Source organism: Zeus faber, assembly GCF_960531495.2.
Source record: "Zeus faber genome assembly, chromosome: 12".
NCBI lineage: Eukaryota > Metazoa > Chordata > Actinopteri > Zeiformes > Zeidae > Zeus > Zeus faber.
Genome location: NC_137196.1, coordinates 20283528 through 20305204, shown reverse-complemented (window position 1 = coordinate 20305204; position 21677 = coordinate 20283528). Strand labels below are relative to the sequence as shown.

The 21677-nt window shown below is 41.7% G+C and overlaps 1 protein-coding gene across 1 annotated transcript in view; it reads left to right on the top strand.

Annotated features, from left to right (window-relative positions):
• LOC307238604 (retinal-specific phospholipid-transporting ATPase ABCA4-like) overlaps nt 1-7067 on the top strand; it is a gene marked incomplete at its 5' end in the record, with an annotated part of 42735 nt that extends 35668 nt beyond the window's left edge. Inside the window, 7 exons of the mRNA XM_080011663.1 lie at nt 150-256; nt 754-895; nt 1937-2071; nt 2397-2500; nt 2758-2850; nt 5309-5558; nt 6609-7067. Coding sequence (XP_079867789.1) covers nt 150-256; nt 754-895; nt 1937-2071; nt 2397-2500; nt 2758-2850; nt 5309-5558; nt 6609-6728 — 951 coding nt within the window. The 3' untranslated portion in view covers nt 6729-7067. The remainder of the gene's footprint in view (nt 1-149; nt 257-753; nt 896-1936; nt 2072-2396; nt 2501-2757; nt 2851-5308; nt 5559-6608) is intronic.
• Between the last annotated feature and the right edge of the window lie 14610 nt (nt 7068-21677).

Sequence of the window (21677 nt, the reverse complement as noted above, 5' to 3'; positions counted from 1 at the left end):
CTATTTAAATTTAGAGATAACTGTTGAGCGCGTTCATCTGTAAAATAAAGAATTTTAATTTCGAAATTATTCTTACTCACCTTTATCTGGAATAAATCCATCCCATATTTTGACTGCATAATTTATCCTGCCCCTTTTCTCGCTGTCAGTGTTTTGGTCTCTTAGGAGTGAATGGAGCTGGAAAGACCACGACCTTCAAGATGCTGACGGGCGACACGGATGTCAGTTCCGGGGAGGCCACGGTGGCTGGTTACAGGTATGAGGGATCAAATCTTTCCCTTTTCTAAGTCAATATAAAGAGTATCCCATAATGCAGGGTCTTTTTCAGCCACTGTGCCTGTATGAGATCTTGCCATGGTGAACTGTGGACATGGTTCAAATTCCACTTAAAACACAAAAAATAGCGGAAACTAGCTCTTGCGTTGCAAGATCAAAATTGCAAGGCCGCACTAATTACTAATGCATCAGTTCTATGTGTTCGTCACGTGGTTAACAGGATGGTGGTATAGGGCCGTGGAATTATTTGACTGCAGAAAGTGTTGCTAAAAAGGTCTGGAAACACATTAAAAGCTATGAACAGTTTCCGTTGGAAGGAGATGGGTGGTTTGGATGGTGCGTCAGCTTGTTTTGCCGCACATTCTAGTATTCCTAGTGAACACTCAATTGCATTCCTTTGCACCCATGCATTTCTATGCATCCGTCCTATTTGTCCGTCTGCCAGGCTAACGAACGCCTGTGTCTGCCTCCCCGCAGCATCCTGACGGAGATCCTGGACGTGCACCAGAACATGGGCTACTGCCCCCAGTTCGATGCCATCGATGACCTCCTCACGGGGAGGGAGCATCTCTATCTGTACGCCCGCCTCCGGGGAGTGCCCGAGTCAGAGATCGCCAGGGTGAGTTAGCGCTCCGGCTCCAACCTCCATGTGGAGAGCGGAGCCGACGCGCCGTGCTCAGAATCAGAATCGGAAGAAGTTTCTGTTTTCCAAGAACGTTTGGATTCACGGGGAATTTGTCCTCTGACGCATCTCTCTCCCGTTTACATCCAAAGACATAAGGAAAATAGCGGAACATAAGAATAACATAAAGGAAGTGATAATCTGCTGACAAGTGGGGGCTATATAAATACGTCTATAGCAGGAAAAGACGGAACTGGCGCCATGGGAGTTATCGGCGGTGCCATCAGCCAACACAACCCGGTGCTGTTTTGAGACGATCCCCAGGCGTCTCAGCAAAACCTTTGATTTCTGTTTTTTTTGTAATGTCTGTGTGAAGTCATGACTGTGAATGGCCTTTGTTTCTCTGCTCTGGCACATAACAAAGGTGCACGCTTTACAAAGCGTTTTATTTTCACTCTATGAAGTCAATCATGTTCCGTGTTTCCCCCGAACTATATCTCCCGCTAGGGCACTTCCCAGGGTGCCCTCCATTAAAGAACCAGAATCACAGTCTGAATCTGAATCTATTTACTGGGCCAAGTACATGTACAAGGACTTTATCGTGGTATAGTTGGTGCATTGTAGTGCAAAGCATAGAGCATATAAAAATAATTCTTAACAACTTAAAAAACAAGGAATTTAATACATACAGAATGTGCAGAATGAACTCTATGCACCAGATGAAGATTTAAAAAACTGACAAAAATAAAACACAAAAGGCTATGGGCTGAGTGGCAGTGAGGATGCAAGTATTGAACGGGTATAAATACAGTGCAAATATGTATGGCTGGATATTTATGTTTAATACAGTAACAATAATAATGATAATATTATGTATTAGATAGAATCACTAATGATGGCTGCTTAATTTTACTTGTTACAGTGTTATTACGGTGTTTTTACAGTGCTATTTTGTAATATTGCAGTGTTTTGGACACAGTTATTGCACGGGTTGAATCCAATAAAAACACCATGTTGTGTTCTCTCCCGGGCCACTAGGTGGCGGAGTGGGGCATCCAGAAGCTGGGCTTGACGGAGTACGCCGGCCGCTGTGCGGGGACGTACAGCGGAGGCAACAAGCGCAAGCTCTCCACCGCCATCGCTCTGATTGGCTGCCCGGCGTTGGTGCTGCTGGTGAGTCGGCCAATGGCAGCGGCCTCCTCCCCATTTGTCTGGGCCGTTGGGTTTTAATGCGCGGATTCGTCAATGGAACAGTCCACACACCCAGATGGGAAGCCATATGCAATCAGTCAAGCCTGGCCTTGCAGGTTTTTATGTGTTGGCAGGGGACGGTACGTTCCCATCCATCCCAACCTGGCAGAGACGAGGATCCTTCGCCATATGCTGATGACTGATTAGAATTGTTGTTTTTTTTTTTTCTCGTCGGTGTGGAATTCGGAGCTTTGCGGCCCCCCACAACTTTGTTTGAGAAATTGCACCCCTCCTTTCGCTTGTTTAGGACGAGCCCACCACGGGCATGGACCCCCACTCGCGGCGCTTCCTGTGGAATGCCATCATGAGCGTCATTCAGGACGGGAGGGCGGTGGTCCTGACCTCGCACAGGTTTTAACATCAATACCACTTTGTTACTTCACTCCCACGCATCTGCCACACCAGCTGGCTCAGAAGGGAGATAACTTTTTATTTTTATTTTTATTTTCTCAGACATAACCATTTTGTCGAATGCACCGTGACCGGTTCTAATGAATTAGCTTGTTTTCATTATCATGGTCCGTGAAAACGATGATGTATTGGCCGTAATACACGGGACGGGGCGCAGCGTTAAAAATCAGGACTGATGGCTGTTGTCTTTCCTCCAGCATGGAGGAGTGCGAGGCCCTGTGCACCCGGCTGGCCATCATGGTCAACGGGACCTTCCAGTGTCTGGGAACCATCCAGCATCTCAAATACAAGTGAGTTTATGGGTTGCTGCGGGTTATAATTCAATATTGTATTATATGTGACATAAACACAAACAACAGACAAGGAAGGTTTTTGTCTGTAAAATGAAGATACCGTGTTTCCTCAAATATAAACCGGTAGTCAAATAAATACTGGGCCTCAAATAAATGCCATGTGCTTGGTCTACATTAACAAATACAAGCCTGCCTCAAATACAGACTGGGTGGGGGGGACTGATCAGATCTGCGGAGCTCCCAAACAAAGCTAATAAAAACAGTGTGTTTTTATTGTAGATGTATTTAATTTACTCCGTTTCCTACTGCTGCGTAGCAGATCGCAGATCGTTTCTTGGGGCAAACGCCTCGCTCTCTCTCGAGCGCTCCAAGCAGGAAGTGGTGCATTCAAGGCAAACTGGGACAACTTTAATTCTCCGTCGGCTACCACCACACGTGCGACTTTTAGGGTAGCTACTAGCTCTCTTTTTTCACCATACATGTGTTTGCATTGCATGGCACCCAGACGGAAGTTTGATTTTAAAAATCATACTAAAATATGATCAAATACAACAGTACTTATTAAACTTAGTAACATAACACGCCTACTGTATCTCTAATATAAGCCTGCTTCCAATAAAGGCCTGGTACCCTCTGCAGTTGAGGTAAATAAAGGCCCCGGTCATATCTATTTGAGGGAATACAGTCGATGGATAGATAGATGGATAGATGGATAGATTGATAAATGATAGAGTTAATGTGTTACAGCAGCTCCCATCAAGAACAAACAATATATAAATACAATAAGCAATACACATGGTCCAGGTCAGTCCTGTTTGATACAAATTACAGTTTTCCCAGTTCTCGTAAAACACGCCATCACTTCATATCGACACCAATTGCAAATCTTCAAGTTCCCATGGAACGTAGCGTCATTTTGTGCTGTTGCTCGACTCAACATCAGAATTACAACTAAAACAAGTTACAATTTTCCGAGTTTCCATTGAAGCATCGTCTGACATTATGACGCTGTGACGACTCTCTGTGACTATCTATAGTTTTCCGAGTCCCGGTGACACGCAGAACTACAACCAACACGAGTTCCAATTTTCCCATGGAATGCATCATTGGGTCGTTGAGTATCATTTGGGTTTTTTTCCAAAGTGGTGCTAAAGCAATACTTGTAAAACGCTACCGGTGCCTAAACGATGCCTGAATCAAGACTTCAAGCGGTCAATGACATTAGAGATGGTGATGACGATATGACTAATGATAAATAAGCAAATGTTTATTTAATAAATCACTTAATAATACTTTCACAAATCAGAAATGTGTTAGATATGCAATCTGGGCTTCTTATTATAATCTACTCCATGTTTGATGGCTATAAGTACAGCAGTTTGACTACTATCTTTACAGACATGGTTTTAGGTTCATGTACAAAATAAAGTAAAAAAATTCAGAGGAATTTGAACGCACCATGAAAACAGGCGCTGTGAACCGGCTGCTCACTTCAGTGTTGGATGAATCGGAAGCTATGAAAGGGAAGGTGACTTCAAGGTCATAACGCAATACCGGGTTAGATGCGAACGGAATGTGTTTATTTTACAAATAGGAAAAATAGATAAAGTATCCAATGAAAAGCTGGGTGTTGTGTCAGGTCGTCTCTACCCAGCGCAGGTACCGCCCGAAGCAACCACTACAGACCGATGGAGTCTACACCAAGCACAGCGCACAATGCGAATGCACCCCCGGAGCCACAGCCTGCACATATATAACGAATTGGATGATGATGTCACAAAGCTCCCAGCTCCACAAACTCATCTCGCTCCATCACCCGACAGGAAGTTGTAGAACGTTGGTGTATCGGGGATGCACTAACGTTCTGCAACTTCCGGTAAATTCTCAATTTTCCTACTCAGAATTTTGATCGATATGGATCAAACTTGAACCACGAGAATTCTGAGATGTCCCCTTACTAACGAGACCTCAACTGTGTCTGTGGGTCTGGCAGTTGTCGTGGGCCAGACATGTTTATCCCGAAAAATGCCAAGGAGAAAAATAATAATAAAAATCCTGCGGGCTGGACCCATAAAAATGATAAAGTAACACTGGAAAACTGGCAATATCCAATAAACCAAGCAATTAACAAAGAATATGAAAATATGGCAATTGGGTACAATAAAGTTAACAATAAACAATATAATTTTGCAATAACAAGAATATCCTAATTAATAAATATAAGCAAAATTACAGTAAACAATAACATTAACTTAATTAAAAATTGTATTAAATTAATAAAAAAGTAAATTATATTCAATTAGAATTCTTGTTAAAAAATAAACAAGAAAAATAATGGAAATATACAATTAATTAAAACATTATCAAAAAGAAAAAAAAAATGGCGATATATAATTGAATACATGAAGATATAATTCACACTACGTTCTTATTGTTCAACCTCCTTCTCCTCCAGGTTTGGTGATGGCTACGTGGTGACCATGAAGGTCAAAGTGTCCAAGCCCGGATCTCCTCCGGACCTGGGGCCCGCAGAAAGCTTCATGCAGAGCAGCTTCCCGGGCTGTGTCCAGCGGGAGAGGCACCACAACACACTGCAGTACCAGATCTCCACCTCCTCCCTGGCCCGGATCTTCCAGCTTGTGGCAGCCAACAAGGACAGGCTCAGCATTGAGGACTACTCGGTGTCCCAGACCACGCTGGACCAGGTACTGGGGAGATGGGAGGGTCACCATGAGATAGAGCCATGCATAGCTTGCGGAGCTACTTATGTCAGACAACTTGACGGCGCCACACGCTTCCACGCCCATATTGGGCCGGGTTATGTAAGCACCAAATCCTTCCAGCCCTGCCTGCTTTGCTGCCTGCTTTGCTGCCTACTTTGCTTGTGCGTTGCTGCGCTCCCTCCACCTCCCCTGCATCCACCTGTTGGGCTACTCTTTCTTCGTCTATCCTATGGGGGGATTCAAGCCCATCACTCCTATATTTCTAGCTCACTAAGTATGTCTGTTTTCTGTAGACATCGCCAGTGTGATGAGCAGTAGAGCCCAGACACCCACAATCAAACGGTACAAAATTAAATGAAGATAATTCTAAAGTAAATCTAAATATTGTCTGTCAGAAATTAGTTTAACACCATTCATTGATGGGGAAACAAGATTTGGTTAATTCTGCTTATTGCAGAACCAAAACACAATTACTTCATATCAACATCATTTCGAAATTGCTTATTTGTGCTTAAAATCATGCAATGTTAGTGTATAAATGGTGAAAGTGAAGTGATAAATAATGAACCAGAGGGTTGATTACTGAGCAAGAAGTGAGTGTAAGGCTCTGAATATATTTCCTTTATTACCCATATACAGGCCTACTGTATGTAAAGAGTAAATATGGGTAAGGCAGGTAGGTGTTGGGCAGCGGTTCCCAACCTTTTTTTACGGACTTAAGGCCCACTTGAAAATCTCAATGTTTGCACACAAAAAAATACATTCAAATCTTTATCTTTTGCCAGTGATCTGGAGGCCCTCTTGGAGCACAAGGGGGCCAAGGCTCACAGGTTGAACGTTGTTGCCGTGTAGGGTTCAGGGACCAAGAGAAAGTGATAGGACGTAGATGCTCACGATACCGTCGTATTCCTTCTTCTACACCGCTGCTTAGGTCGTACAAACACAACTTTATTATAAATGATGGTTATTTCAAATCAGGAAGATCAACATAAATGAGTTATTTTCTTCGTTCTTAATCTCTCCGTCACCTAGGTGTTCGTAAACTTTGCCAAGCAGCAGGCCGGAGAGGACGATGACGTGGTCGTTCGCAGGCGCCCCGGCGGCAAACGACAGGAATTACAGAAAATTTCACCGCTCAAGAGGAAAAAATGAAGAAAATTTGGAGAAAACAACAAAACAAAAAAAAAGACCTTTGAACTCACCACGGATCACAGCGGAAACCTCCGTTCTATCATCTACTGTCAACATTTCAACATTTCAAAGTAGCCAAAGCATTTTTTTTGTTATTGTCTGCTTTGCAGGAGAATACTTGTCAAACAACGGATGGAAAAAACAAACTTTCCAGCCCAAACTTGTTCAAATTTGGCAGCTGGCTGGATGTTTCATTTAGTTTCCACATATTTGTACATTTATTTTTATTTTTTTTTGTATTGTATTTTAAACAGCAGAAATGATGCGTGAGGCATATCGATTCACTTTGATATTTTAGGAAAAGGCAATTATTTATAACAATCCAATTCCTTGTTGCTGATAACAGTGGTTTTTTTTTTACACATGGGTACATAGAGGGTTCCTTATATGTATAAAATCATGGAAAAATACATAACTCTGCTCAAACTGTTCTGCGAAGATGTCTGGCTTATGCATACATATATATATATATATATATATATATATATATATATATATATATATTTATGCATTATCTACATTTGTACATAATTGTAAGTTTAAAGAAACAAGCATGCACTTTAGAGATAGTATTTTTTTATGTCTACGTCAACGTTCGCGCCTCAAATTGTCTGTAACGCTGTAAACGAACCATCGCCGAAAGTGGAAGATACATTAGTTCTGCCATTTTATTTCAAACAGAAAAGAGAGAGACGCTCTTTCATTTTTCATTTTCTCTCGCTGTGTTTGTATTTATCTGCCGTTGCTTTTGTGTCAAGTCTTTTTCATGCTTTCCCGTCATCTTTCCGCGTTGTTTTTGTTGTTGTGCATTTAAGCGTTTCCCCCACTGTCCGTCGCGTCCCGTTTGGCTGTGCACCCTAATGTCGTGCCACTGGCGGAGAACAGGAAAGAAGAGAAAGAAAGAAAAGAAAATCGATGGACGGCGGTTCGAGCTTTGTTCACCCACAATGCAACGCTATGTATAGAGAGAGGTGCTTTGTATCTGATCAGGAACGACGCTAACATCAATCAACTGCGCATCACAAGTCATTCATTTCCAGGAGATCAAGCATCTGTATGTATTTATATATATATATATATATATATATATATATATATATATATATATATATGTGTGTGTGTGTGTGTGTGTGTGTGTGTGTGTGTGTGTGTGTGTGTGTATACTACACATACACACACAAACATGCACACACACTCTGTCCACCATGCACATTCTCTTCTCAATGATTTGTCTTCGTCAATTAAAACCATATGGGTTTCACAGTGTGTTGTGTTCCTCCCTCAGCCAATATCAGAAACATTTGAACTGTACCATGAAGCTGAAAATAAACAATAAAAATGAACAAGACAAAATTGCCACTATAAAATAAACCTGAGACTTGAAGTAAACAATCACAATAAACATATAAATCAACAATAAACAATAAAAAGAAACATAAAAATATATATTTTTAATAAATAAATAAATGCATAAATAAATAGATAAATAACAAGAAATTGGAGAAATAAGATACAATAAATCACATAACTAGAATAAATAGCAATACCAACTATACACCTACACACCTAACAATAGACCTAAAATAAATGAAACATATAATAATATAAATAGATAAGAAAAAAAATTGCTATATACAATTCACCTCAAAATTAACGAAAATAAAAGGCAATGTACAATGTCAACCGATATCAAGAGCGGCATTATTGCAATGATTCATGGGATATTAAGTAGAGACAGAAAAATTTGGAGTTGCTGAATCATAGTGCAGGTCATCGAGATGCGGCTTCTGGTAACCATGGCAACCAACATCCCACGTCCTGACACACGACACGTCCTCACGTCCTCACGTCCCCAATGTATGCGACACCGGGTCCAGTTATAGTTCTGTCCGGCTGCTTTTTGGAGATGGGCGAGATGAAGAGCTCAGCATTGAAATTGGCATTAAGGCGAGTTTATATCGGGCCTTCTACTAAAAAAAAGACACGCGAGGAATGACAAGTGAGGGAAGGGCTTTGATTGATTTATCGTTTAAGAAACAAAACAATACAGATACTGTTAGACAAACAGGGATTAACCAGAAAAGATTAAAAAAAACAACCTCTTCACTAATAATGATATCTCTGAACCAGAACAAAGTTCATGGAACAATGTGAGGGAACGATGGAACAATGCAATCTTCACCGGATGAAGAAAGAACATGAGAGGAGGTTGGGGTGTGTCACATTGGAGATTTCACGGTTTTATTCCACCCAGGACCGATTCAAAAGGGGGACCTGCGATGAAACACTCACTTTTTCAGCGCTTGCGCAGCTACGTTTGGGTCTCCGGTGTGACGCTGTGAAGTAAGACAACTGGGTCAGTTTTTTGTGCGCCGTCCAGTTCAGAAAAGGTCTCTTAAAACGAGTCGTTCAGCTTTGTGTCTCCTTCCTGCGCCCCGCTTGCAGACTCCTCAGGATGAGAACCGCCCCCCATCCCAGTAACTCCACCCACAGCTTGAGAACTACTGGACCCGCTAGCATTGTCGAAAGCTAAGAGCTATTCATGGGTACTGCTTTGTTGGCTGCAGAGACCAGCATCTCCTTTTAAAAGCAATCTTTTAAAAGACAGAGGAATCAATACCAACCGTCCGTGACAAAACTGCATACGAGGGAAATGTAAGTGTTTAAAAAATAATAGTGCTGTGCGTTTTGCACAATGCGCTCCACGTTTCTCCAAACAAAACCAATAAAAACGGTGTGTTTTTATTGTAGATGTATTTATTTTATCTTATTTTACGACGTTTCAACCGCTTTTCAACTTTTAAATGAGGCCTTGCAGATCTAATATGAGTGAAGATTCAGCAACTGGATCGCTTATTTCTCACCCCAAATTTGTTCACAAACCCATTTTGCTGGACTGACGAGCTGAAATCAGTGAAAGTTGATGTACTTCATACAAGAGGAACCCTACTACTCATGCTCAAACCCCATTGGCTCACAGAGCCACGTGCCTCAGCAGGGAGGCGACACACACTGAAACAGAGCGTCAGGAAAAGGATGGGTTGGAGGCATGTTGGAGTGGCTAGAATGCATAATCTGAGTGGTATTTTCAGCAAACAAATTCAAAGACATGTTTTGACCTCAGGGACCTATATTGAAAAGGAGTACTTGTTCCGCCCCCCCCTGCAGCATTGTTATGGTTCTATTACAATGACAGACAGACAGAGACATAGGCAGTCAATCTGATCACGTCTCAGACTCCGACAAACATCTCTTTCCATCAGCCTCGTCATTGCCCTTGAGAAAGCACAATCTGTGAGTTCATTCATGTTATTCGTGTACGCATACAAGCGTGGGAGCTATGACATATATTAACAGGTTATCTTCATCTGCATAGAGGCTGATCGTTAATCTGCATATTTCCGTACTGTTCCACCGTTTTACACGGCTTCTATTAAAGATACCAAAAGTGAGCTCCTGTCTCCGGGTACTTATTGGGAGAGGGTTAGAGTCGCTGCGTAGCCACGTACGTCTGCACGTGGTCAGAAATCCTTTCTCTTTTCTCCTTTATGTCCTTGCGTTTAATGTGGCAAATTGAATTGAATTGCCCTCATCAAGACTGTACTATCAGCGTATTAAGTCAATATATTATGTTGTATGGTCTTCGAACACTTTACAGTTTCAGTCCATTTTAGGACTGGAACTCTGGAACTGTCAAGTAACCGCTGTTTGATGGAAAACACGTCACTCCCCACGTATGTGGCGCCTAGACACCAAATTAGATGAATAACAGAACCACTGATGCAATATTTGCGCCCTGGCAATGTTTCAAGTTCCACTTAAAACACAAGAATACGCTAATTGCACTAATTCATCAGTTCCTGACAGAACAGCAGCTTTATGTTCATCAGAACGATTGGTGGAATCAGTTATGATTTGTGCCAAGTGCCCTGGTGCCCTTTTTGCCTGGCCTTTCATCTTGCCCTCAGTGGTTATTTTCAGATTGTGAGTCGAAGATTCCCTCTTTTACCGAAGTGACTCCCTTGAGTCATTTAAAAGATTTGTTTGCTTCAACCGAATCGTTCGCAAGTCTTGCATCACTAACTATTACTACGCCATAATAATAAGCACAGTTCTATGGGTTTGTGATGTTTTTAGTGGTCTGCCATGGGCATATGTCATTATAAAAAGTGGGCTGGCAGAGAAAAGTTTTGGAAACGTTGCCCCAATGTAAATATGTTTATTCATTTAAATTTAAATATGTATTTATATATATATATTTGTTGGTGCCGCTAACCTTATACTATGTTGCTGCTGTTTTTATTTTCTGTTGCTGTTGCTGCCACTGTGGTTGGAGACGCTTTAATTGTTGTTTTTGTTGTCTTTGTTGTTGCTTTTTGTGTTTCTGTTGTTTCGGGGGCATTCTTTTGTAATGACCGACTGACAACTATGTTCTCTCTTTCTTTTTTGTATTTCTTTGTAAAGCGCATTGTGCTGCCCTGGTATGAAATGTGCTCTCTAAATAAAGTGTGACTTGACTTGTCTTGACTTTAAATGTATGTAGTGTAGTGACTGTAGTTGTGACCATACTATTTTTCTGTTGGACGCTTGCTCATTAAAGGAATTTAACATTATTCTACAGTTTCACTGATCAGTGCATTACATCGAAAGGAAATGAAAACCATCACAATGACCAACCATGATATTCTAAAATGCTTAAAAAAACATAAAGAATATAGAGGAGAGTAAATACAAACGTGACAAATACAGTAGTTTACATGCACATACTGGTATAATAAATAAACATAGAACTTACCTTTCCACTCTCTCAGTTCAAAAACAAGCATTTGACCTTGGAAATATAATTTAATCTAAGAAGAAACCAAAAACAAACAAACAAAAAATTCCACTAACACAATAATTGCACTTAAATTTACCAGCAGCTGCAAAAGACACAGAATCCCCTCAATTACAGTGCAGCATACGGAGGAGTTTAAGTATCATTTTCAAACCGGGCAGTTTGTCATCCTGCTCATGCAGTGGTGTGTACAGCAGGTGTTGTATAGAGGATAACCCAGCAGGCAGAGAAATCCCTCAAAATACAGCCAGTTATGAGAGCTAGAAGGACACATTGGACCTTATGGTGAGAACTTTGGAAAGTGATGGAGGGACACTAACGACCAGCGATTAGGAGCTTCCTTTAAAAGTTGACACTAAAACTGTCATGAATCCTCCCTGATCTCCCTCTATCACTCCCTTCCCTTCACCTGTTTTTCCTACCTGCAGCTCATTCCCTTATTAGTCCCTCAGTTTAAATACCAGTCCACTTCACTTTGTTCTCTGCCAGATTGTCTCTTGCATTACATTGAGCTTTCATGCACTACTACCCGTTTCCTGCGCCCTCTGTCCGAACCTCTGCCTGATTCCCTGCACCCTGATTCTGTGCCTGATTCCCTGGACCCGGATTCTCTGCCTGATTCCCTGGATCCTGATTCTGTGACCGATTCCTGGACCCTGATTCTCTGCCTGATCGCTTGGATCCTGATTCTCTGCCTGATTCCCTGGACGCTGATTCTCTGCCTGATTCATTGGACCCTGATTCTCGGCCTGGATCGCTGGACCCTAATTGTCTGCCTGATTCCATCGACCTTGATTCTCTGCCTGTTTTTTGGAATCAACCTTGTGGACCTTGACTTCTTACCTGATTGTTTTTGTGTCATGCTTATAGGTTTACATCCGTTCTGAGTCAGTGAACATAACAAAAACACATATGGGTAAATGTTCTGCACTATAGAAATAAATCTCTCTTATGATACTGTAGCTGAGATGGGAAGAAAGTAATTACATATTTTAACCATCGCAGAACCTACTACACAGAAATACGTCAATATCTCACTTATTTTCCCGCTAAAGTCCGAAGAAACCTTCACATATCTCAAGACCTGATTTGTCCAGAGTCTCTCTTTCTCAGCTCTCTCTCCCTCTCACAGCTGTTGACCAAGGACATGGAAGAACACTTGTGGTGCCTCTCTCACCTCGTCGTCCATTTCAAGGTGTCAAGAACTGAGCGACATTGGCACTGATATCAAGTTTGTTTCTATGACCTTTATTACATTTTACAGTCTCACAGGGCCCAATTGCCCTGAATTGTCACTTTTGTACTTTTGTCAAATTTTCTGAAAGACTTTATTAATAACGATAAGCTTAATTGAATGAGGCAGAGTTCACTGAGATCAAGATCTATTTTCCGGGAGAGACTCGAGCACAAATTGGGTACTCAAAATCAGTAACAATACCATTCTGTCACACACATTACGCAATACATGGTCACACCACGGATATGGTAGTTAAAACAAATCAGCAATTAAAACGTAATCATCCGAAGGAAGATATGACTGTAACTTTCATTTTCTCTCCATTTCATACCAGTAATAGGGTTCATAGATCATAGTGTTGGTAAAAGGAACTTTTCGAGGTAACCAGCCATGTGATCAGGTGTCACATGGTTATTAGTTTTAAGGGGATACTTCAGTGTTTTGTGGGGAAATTAGCTTTTTATAGTAGTTCCGAATCTAGCTGCATTTGAAAACTTGATGCAGCGCTCAAATAACTATAATTTTGAGAGGATTGTAGGTGTATTTCCCTAATTTCACATTTACATCTCAACCATGCAATGTTCACAGCAAGGCCCTAGATATGACATAACAGAGATATAGAAGACATATTGTTTTCTTAGAGATCAACAAAGGCAGTGACTATGATCTAGAGAACAGCGTATTTGGGGCAAGGCAAGGCAAGTTTATTTATACAGCACATTTCACATGTGCTACATGTCAACAAGGCAATTCAAAGTGGTTTACATAAAACATCAAGACAAAGTGCAAAAAATCCCATCAGAAAAGGAAATAGGACGCATAAAGTAAAACAATTGAATACATAGAATGCATAAAAGTTACAGTGCAGTGCAAAAAATTAATCAAAGAAACCTTGTTTTACTTTTTGTTAACAGTTATTGAGCCTGTTCCACTATTAGCGTTTTACCTCGTCAAGGCAATATCCTAGCCCCGGAGAACCAGTTTTCCAGTCTGAAACAATCGCTGTTTCAGATAGGCCAAAGCCGTTATAATACAGTGCACACGAAGCCACCAGTATTCACATTTCAACAACAAGGCAATTCAAATGCTTTACATAAAACATCAGAAGCATCAAGAAAAAGTGGAAAAGAAACACGTTGTTAAAGAAAAGAACACATAATAAAGTCAAAAAAAAAATAGAATACATAGAATGCAAATCAAGTCATAAAAGTGACAGTGCAGTCCAAGAAATGAATACTTGTTGAGTAAAAAGGCAGTGGCAAACAGAAAAGTCTTCAGCCTGGATTTAAAAGAGGTGAGAGTTGCAGCAGACCTGCAGTTTTCTGAGAGTTTGTTCAAGATATGTGGTGCATAGATATTGAACGCTGCTTCTCTTTTGGGGTGGAGCCGATAGACGTTGTCATCAGCATAGAGCAACATATATTGATGCCTGGCGGGGGAAAGACATTTCACACAGGGGGCTTGATTTAACACCATCTGCAACAATACTGTAAGTTCCTCCCGAGTGATATGAGTCAAAACATGAATGGGGCATATGAGGCAACATATTCGACAAAATGCTACGAGAAACTGTATCAAAGTCCCTGTGCTGCGATAACATTCATTCATAAAGTTAAGACTTAACAGTGAGTAAGTTAGGAAGTCAATCTTTATTTGTATAGCACTTTTGAAAATATACTGTTACAACAAACTTTTCAGGAATTCTACAGGTAGCATAAAATAAATATAATATAAATAAAATAATTATAAAACAACAACAATGATAATAATAATAATAATAATAATAATAATAATAATAATAATAATAATAAAAATGAATATAATATATACTTTTAAAGACACAGTAAGAGTCCACAAAGTAAGAAACACAATAAAATATGAATGGAACAGTGTCATCCAAAACAATGGTTGCAGTATTGATTTGTACCATGACCAGACCCTGACTGCTGTGGCTGGAGAACGTTGTTAACCTCCAGGAAGAAAACAAAAGGTATACATCAGACAGTGATTCTGAGTGAGTTTTGCACGGGAATGCTTCGTTACAGGACTCGTCTAGTAAGCAGAAGGTTGCTGGTTCGATCCCAGGCTCCTCCTGGTAGCGTGCTGATGTGTCCTTGAGCAAGACACTTAACCCCCTAACTGCTGCCCCGGGCGCCTCTACATGGCAGCCCACTGCTCCTAGATACGTCAGCTACGAGGAGAATGGAGAATAGGTGAATGCAGAGAAATCGCGAATTTCCCCGTTGTTGGACTGATAAGGGTTTATAAATAATAAATAAATAAATATTTTGTATATTTATATCCACCAGAGCTGCTCTCCAACCGGGAGAATTTGTACCCATTGTAAAAGCTGAATTCAAAATAGGAATATGTATTGTAGTGTAACTATATGTGACGAGGTAGAGGCCTTTTGGCTTTTTCTTGGAATCAACTAGACTTTTAGTGCATTGTCGTGCTATTGAAGCAACTTTCCCATGATTGACAACTCCTTTGGGCGCCCTCTTGGCTCCAGCCAACCAGGTAGTGCTCTAAGGACTACACCACTGTCCTAAAACATGGAGTATCTGTTAATACGTTAAACTTCATTCTAATGTAACTGCTTTTCCACAGACCAAAACAGTGTACAACATATAATATGATTTCCATTGTCCAAATCATTATGACATTTATGCACCAGATAAATCCATTGGTGAAGTGAGATTACATTTTTTTTTTTTTTAGATAATAATGGTGTTAGTAGACTGTTATTGAGCCTGAAGCTCTACAGCTATGTGCGTTCTCAGCACCATCTTGACATATTTAGGTCCCAGATGGTTTCGATGTTTGCAATATTTATGTGCCACGTTCAATACAGTAAAAGTCAGATGTCAGAGATTCGAAAGATTTTAGGACATGGTTTTGTGGTCGACGACTTACTGATACAATATTGTGAAAATAATAACGTGATAATGGGAAAACATCTGACAATAAAATGCCTTGAACAGTTTTTTCATGGAGCTTTTGGATGCAGGTTTTTTTTGTCAAAAACCATAATAACAACTCGGTTGCCAGGGTGAGCTCCCCAGAGCCAAGTAGAGCTCAGCTTCCAGATGGCGCCGGTTAAAGACCAAGGTCTGTTTTGTTACAGAGTGCTGCAGAAACCTCAAAAACCTGAAGTGTGGACCAAAGTAAAATATCAAAATGAAAGCTGTAACTCGAAATGGGTTGGTCCCATTACTCACAATAGGGACCAGGAGAGAACACAGCAAGGATAGGACCCAGGGTGGCTTTGTTCCTCTCCCCGATTGGGATGAAACACCACAAAGCAACATGCTGAGGATGAATTCCAACTTGTATTTCAATTTAGTCTGGAGGGTGCAACCATTGGGATGTGAACATTGTCACCCAAAACAATTGTTTTGCTGCATTTATAGGACTACTTAAGCCTCCAGGGAGGCACAAAGACACAAATTAACCAGTGGTTCACCAGTGACCTTTGGATAAGAATGCATATTTATTTATTTATTTGTGTATTTATTTATTGACATTTACAGGGACAATGCACTTTTTATTTTTTTTATTTTTATTTTTATGAAAAAAGAAAAACAATTACCATCTTAAAAATATTCACCTACTCAGATATAATCACAAAATAACCACAAAGTGTATTACCTCGTGAAAGTCACTTTGCTCAAAGCCTGACAACATCACAGTGCTTATTATGCTTCTGGTCACGTCTTTGTATGAACTTGGGATTTTTGGGCTTACCAAAAGACGGTGCGACACGTAACGCCTCAGGTCATCCTCAGTGAAACAACTATTGATTCATATGAAAACTAATTTAAGGTAACTGTCAAAACGTAGCCTAACTTGACTCTAAGGGGCCTTCAACATCTCTATTCATTTTAATATTTTGTGTTATGGTCGGTTGGTCTCAATTGGTTCTTTGATGACTTTTTGACGAGATTCAACTTTTTGACAGCCTCCGAACAGGTAGAGCCTCCTGTCTTATCTTATGGACTATGAGGGTCTCCAAACTGGGGGGCCCTGACCCTTTTAGGGATCATGTTGGGAACCACTGCTCTGCGTGACTATTCACAGTGGAAGCAGAGAGTTCTAAGGGTGTTTTAAAGTTCCATAGCTCACTACGCTCGCGACGAGTCAAAGCTGACCACACGAGGGCAGCGGGGAGACAACAAAACAACTTCAGTTAACAAAATCGAAATCCCGGCCGCTCACCTCCATCCCGCACCTTCAGGATGCGGCGACTGAAGTTCTGGGAAGGGCGTCCTCGGGACAGAGTCCCTGGTCGAGCGCTCCAGAGCGGCGTGGCGGCTCCTCAGGCTCTCGTCTCTTTCCACGGCGGCTCTTCCCTCTTCCGCTTCCTCTTCCTCTTCCATCCCCCCCCCCCCCACCCTCCCACCCACACTCTATTATTCATGCAAGGTCAATCACGTGCTCACGAAAACTCCGGGGTGACGGAGCGCTGACCGGCGCCGCCATCGAGCCTCTCCGACTCCGCGGGGCCGAGGTAAACAGGGCGCGGCCGACGGAACTGTTCAAATTGTGAATCCGGGGCGGCGTGTTTTTATTTTTTAATCAATCTTAATGGGCTTCCTTGCGAACATTTGTCTTTGCCGTCTCCGCTCCCTCCCCTGCCACGCGCCCCTCAGGAACTCTCCGCGAGGGGTCATTTGCATATAAAGTACGTAGATAAAAATACCGCCGTCTCAAAGTGCAGTCAATTGGGACCTAATGGAAGCGGACAAAGTCTGAGCGCCGGCGAAAGATATGCGTGGAGGAAAACCGGGGGGAGGGTGGGGGTGGCAGGGGAGGAGGAATTAGAGGAGAGAAGTTTCGGGGGGTTGTTATGGGTGAAGACATCGCGGCGTTGCCGGAGGGAAGAAGTGCCGCTGCTGTTCTCCGTGCGTGGGCCGGCGCCGGCCTCGGGGACCAGAATAAGCCAGATCCAATCAGGAGGAGAGTTGCCTCATCGTTAGCTTGCCACCCCCTGCACTGCCGCACACGCACAGCAGCTTCGGAGCTCGGTGTGCTCGTATCGGGACTTTAAAAATAAAATGTAAAAAAATGTTGTATTATCGCTGCTCACTGGGACGGCCTTAAAGGACCGCACGTTTTTCTTTTAAATTTTTTTTATTTTGTATATCACTGTGTGTTCATTTTAGGGACGTTTTCCAAAAAGCCAAAAATAGAGGCAAAATAATAAAAAAAAAAGAAAGTGAGCGATCATCAGGAAAACTGTCATGTACGGGTAATATACACGAAACTACATTTAAAATAAAACGAAATTTGACACCGGCTCGGTCCTTTAAAGACGTCAACAACAAAAGCCATTATCAGCCACAGCGGAATGTTTGGAATGCTAAATGGAATGTTTCCCCACCGTGTCGTCAGCTCGCTCGATCGCAGAAAGAAGTGAAACATTTGCTCCTCCACGCTGATGATTAGCATAACTTGCAGGCCAAGGTGCTGTGCTGATGTAGTGAGCCATTAGGGAGATGACAAATATATTCATTAGCGTCCTGCAGGAAACACGGTACAATCATTCCTCTTGCTTTCAGAGCAGCTGGCAGTTTGCTTTGGTTTTTGAGTTTTTATTACGTTTAGGATATATGGCTGTTTTTGGATCGCAGACCCATCCTGGATTTGGTCTGAAAGTGGTGTAAGCACTTTGGTCCATTGGCAGGTAATTTATGCTTCTGATTTTAAGGAATATAAGACACAGTGAGGGAGGCGGCGATGTGGGGTTGCAGCACCGGAGACCATCCATTGACTCCAGGCTCGGGTCCAGTCAGCTGAGAGTGTGAGACGTTTTCCCCAAATCCAAAGACATGCAGGTAGGTTAACTGGAGACCCTACCAAAAGCCTCCTTAGCCTTTCCATAACAGAATTACTATCAAGTTATTTGGCTACCAAAATGAAATGTCTACCAAGGCTACCAAGTTATTTGGCTACCAAAATGGCTACCAGGGCTACCAAGTTATTTGCCTACCAAAATGGCTACCAAGTTATTTGCCCACCACAATGGATACCAAGGCTACCAAGTTATTTGGCTACCAAAATGGCTACCAAGTTATTTGCCCACCACAATGGATACCATAGCTACCAAGTTATTTGGCTACCAAAATGGCTACCAGGGCTACCAAGTTATTTGGCTACCAAAATGGCTACCAGGGCTACCAGGTTATATGGCTACCAAGTTATTTGCCTACCACAATGGATTCCAGGGCTACCAAGTTATTTGGCTACCACAATGGATACCAAGGCTACCAAGTTATTTGGCTACCAAAATGGCTACCAGGGCTACCAAGTTATTTGCCTACCAAAATGGCTACCAAGTTCTTTGCCCACCACAATGGATACCATGGCTACCAAGTTATTTGGCTACCAAAATGGCTACCAGGGCTACCAAGTTATTTGGCTACCAAAATGGCTATCAGGGCTACCAGGTTATATGGCTACCAAGTTATTTGCCTACCACAATGGATACCAGGGCTACCAAGTTATTTGGCTACCACGATGCATACCAAGGCTACCAAGTTATTTGGCTACCAAAATGGCTACCAGGGCTACCAAGTTATTTGCCTACCAAAATGGCTACCAAGTTCTTTGCCCACCACAATGGATACCATGGCTACCAAGTTATTTGGCTACCAAAATGGCTACCAGGGCTACCAAGTTATTTGCCTACCAAAATGGCTACCAAGTTATTTGCCTACCACAATGGATACCATGGCTACCAAGTTATTTGGCTACCAAAATGGCTACCAGGGCTACCAAGTTATTTGGCTACCAAAATGGCTCCAAAGTTATTTGCCTACCACAATGGATACCATGGCTACCAAGTTATTTGGCTACCAAAATGGCTACCAGGGCTACCAAGGTATTTGGCTACCACAATAGATACCAAGGCTACCAAGTTATTTGGCTACCAAAATGGCTACCAAGTTATTTGCCCACTACAATGGATACCATGGCTACCAAGTTATTTGGCTACCAAAATGGGTACCAAGGCTACCAAGTTATTTGGCTACCAAAATGGCTACCAAGTTATTTGCCCACCACAATGGATACCATGGCTACCAAGTTATTTGGCTACCAAAATGGATACCAAGGCTACCAAGTTATTTGGCTACCACAATGGCTACCAGGGCTACCAAGTTATTTGGCTACCAAAATGGCTCCAAAGTTATTTTCCTACCACAATGGCTACCAGGGCTACCAAGTTATCTGGCTACCAAAATGGCTCCAAAGTTATTTGCCTACCACAATGGCTCCCAAGGTTACCAAGTTATTGAGTTAGATATGTTCATAACTGAACCAAGTAGCACTTAAATTAACTTAAGAATACAGAGGTGGATGGGGAAGGAGTGTGGCAGTTTTGTTGTTTCACTGTTTCGCTGACTGAATGATTAATTATGTAATAAAGGGCTAGCGCGTTTTCTGATGTTAGCAGGTAGCTCGTTCCAATCGTCTGGACCGCTGAGTCTGATTGAGAATCAGGAAAGATGAGTCCTGAAGAAGATGGAGTGAAGGCTATTTGAGGAAATTGCAGAATACTGACGGGTTTTATAAATTGAACGCCAACAGATTATGGAAACAATGAACAATTGACCAATTCTCTCTGAATTCTCTCTCTATATTTGAAGGAGTACCCTCATGTACATCCGACAGCATGTTGATATCTACAGCCCATAATACAGCACACCAGGAGGGAAGAATTCTACCTCTCACGGAGAATCCCGTTTTCCTAAATCCAGACTTTCTGAATTTGACCAGGGAGAGCAGATTTTCACACTTCCCCATAAGCCAATTGTCCAGCTCATGGTTGGCGGCTTTGATGTGAGTGTGGGTCCCTTGAAGAACTTCGTGAGGCTCCTCACTGAGCTCCTCACCCACTGATGGACTTTCCACGCCAGCTGCCAACCTCAAAAAGGCTACGAGATTTGAATTGCATTTGTTGGTTTGAAGGTCATTCGGCCCCATGATAATTCAATGGTCACAATATATTTTGTTTGATATCAAATTATTTAAATAAATTATTTATTTAGTCATATTTTTGTTCATTCAACTTTTTTTAAGAACTATTTTTGTTAATTAAACTTAGCAGTTACACTTATTTATTTATTAATTTATTTATTAGAAATAAATAAATTTAAAAAAAATCAAAAAATCTGTTAATTTACTTACGTTCTAATAATAATAATAATAATAATAAAAAAAAGTTTATTTCTTTGTTTCCAATTTTGATCATTCAAACCACTTCTGGGCAGCTTTTCCTGTAGCCTTTCAATATTGCTCCACCCAGGGGCGTGGGCAAACTGTCTAAAAAGCGACTAGCGACAAATTTTGCGACTTATTCAGACAATCAGGGAAAAAAGGAAAATATAAATATCTTGAAATACATTGTATGGTATTGTATAATGTATTACTGTATTTTCTAATTCATTCCCATGCATCATGCTGCTCAGAGTAATCTACGCCCACGGCCCTTCTGCCAACAGGGGGTGTCTCCCTCTCCTCTCAGTGTTGCCAACTCTTTTACACGGAAAGTAACTTGCACGAGCTCCAAAAAGCCTCTAAAAGTCGCCGGATGACGCCATAGGTTCATTTGCACATTGATGACGTCGTCGCACATTTGCATAACGCAGAGTGGCTGTGTCGATGGCAGCGAGGGAGAGATCGCCGTAGGCCGTGGAAAAGGTAGATGGAGACAAAACACAAACTCATTCACAAAGAAAGTGCGAACTAGAGGGGCACCCTAATCCAGAGATCTGGAGAGAAAGCGTGAGAGAGAAGCTCAAACCAACGATTTACAATCATCACAGAAGAATCA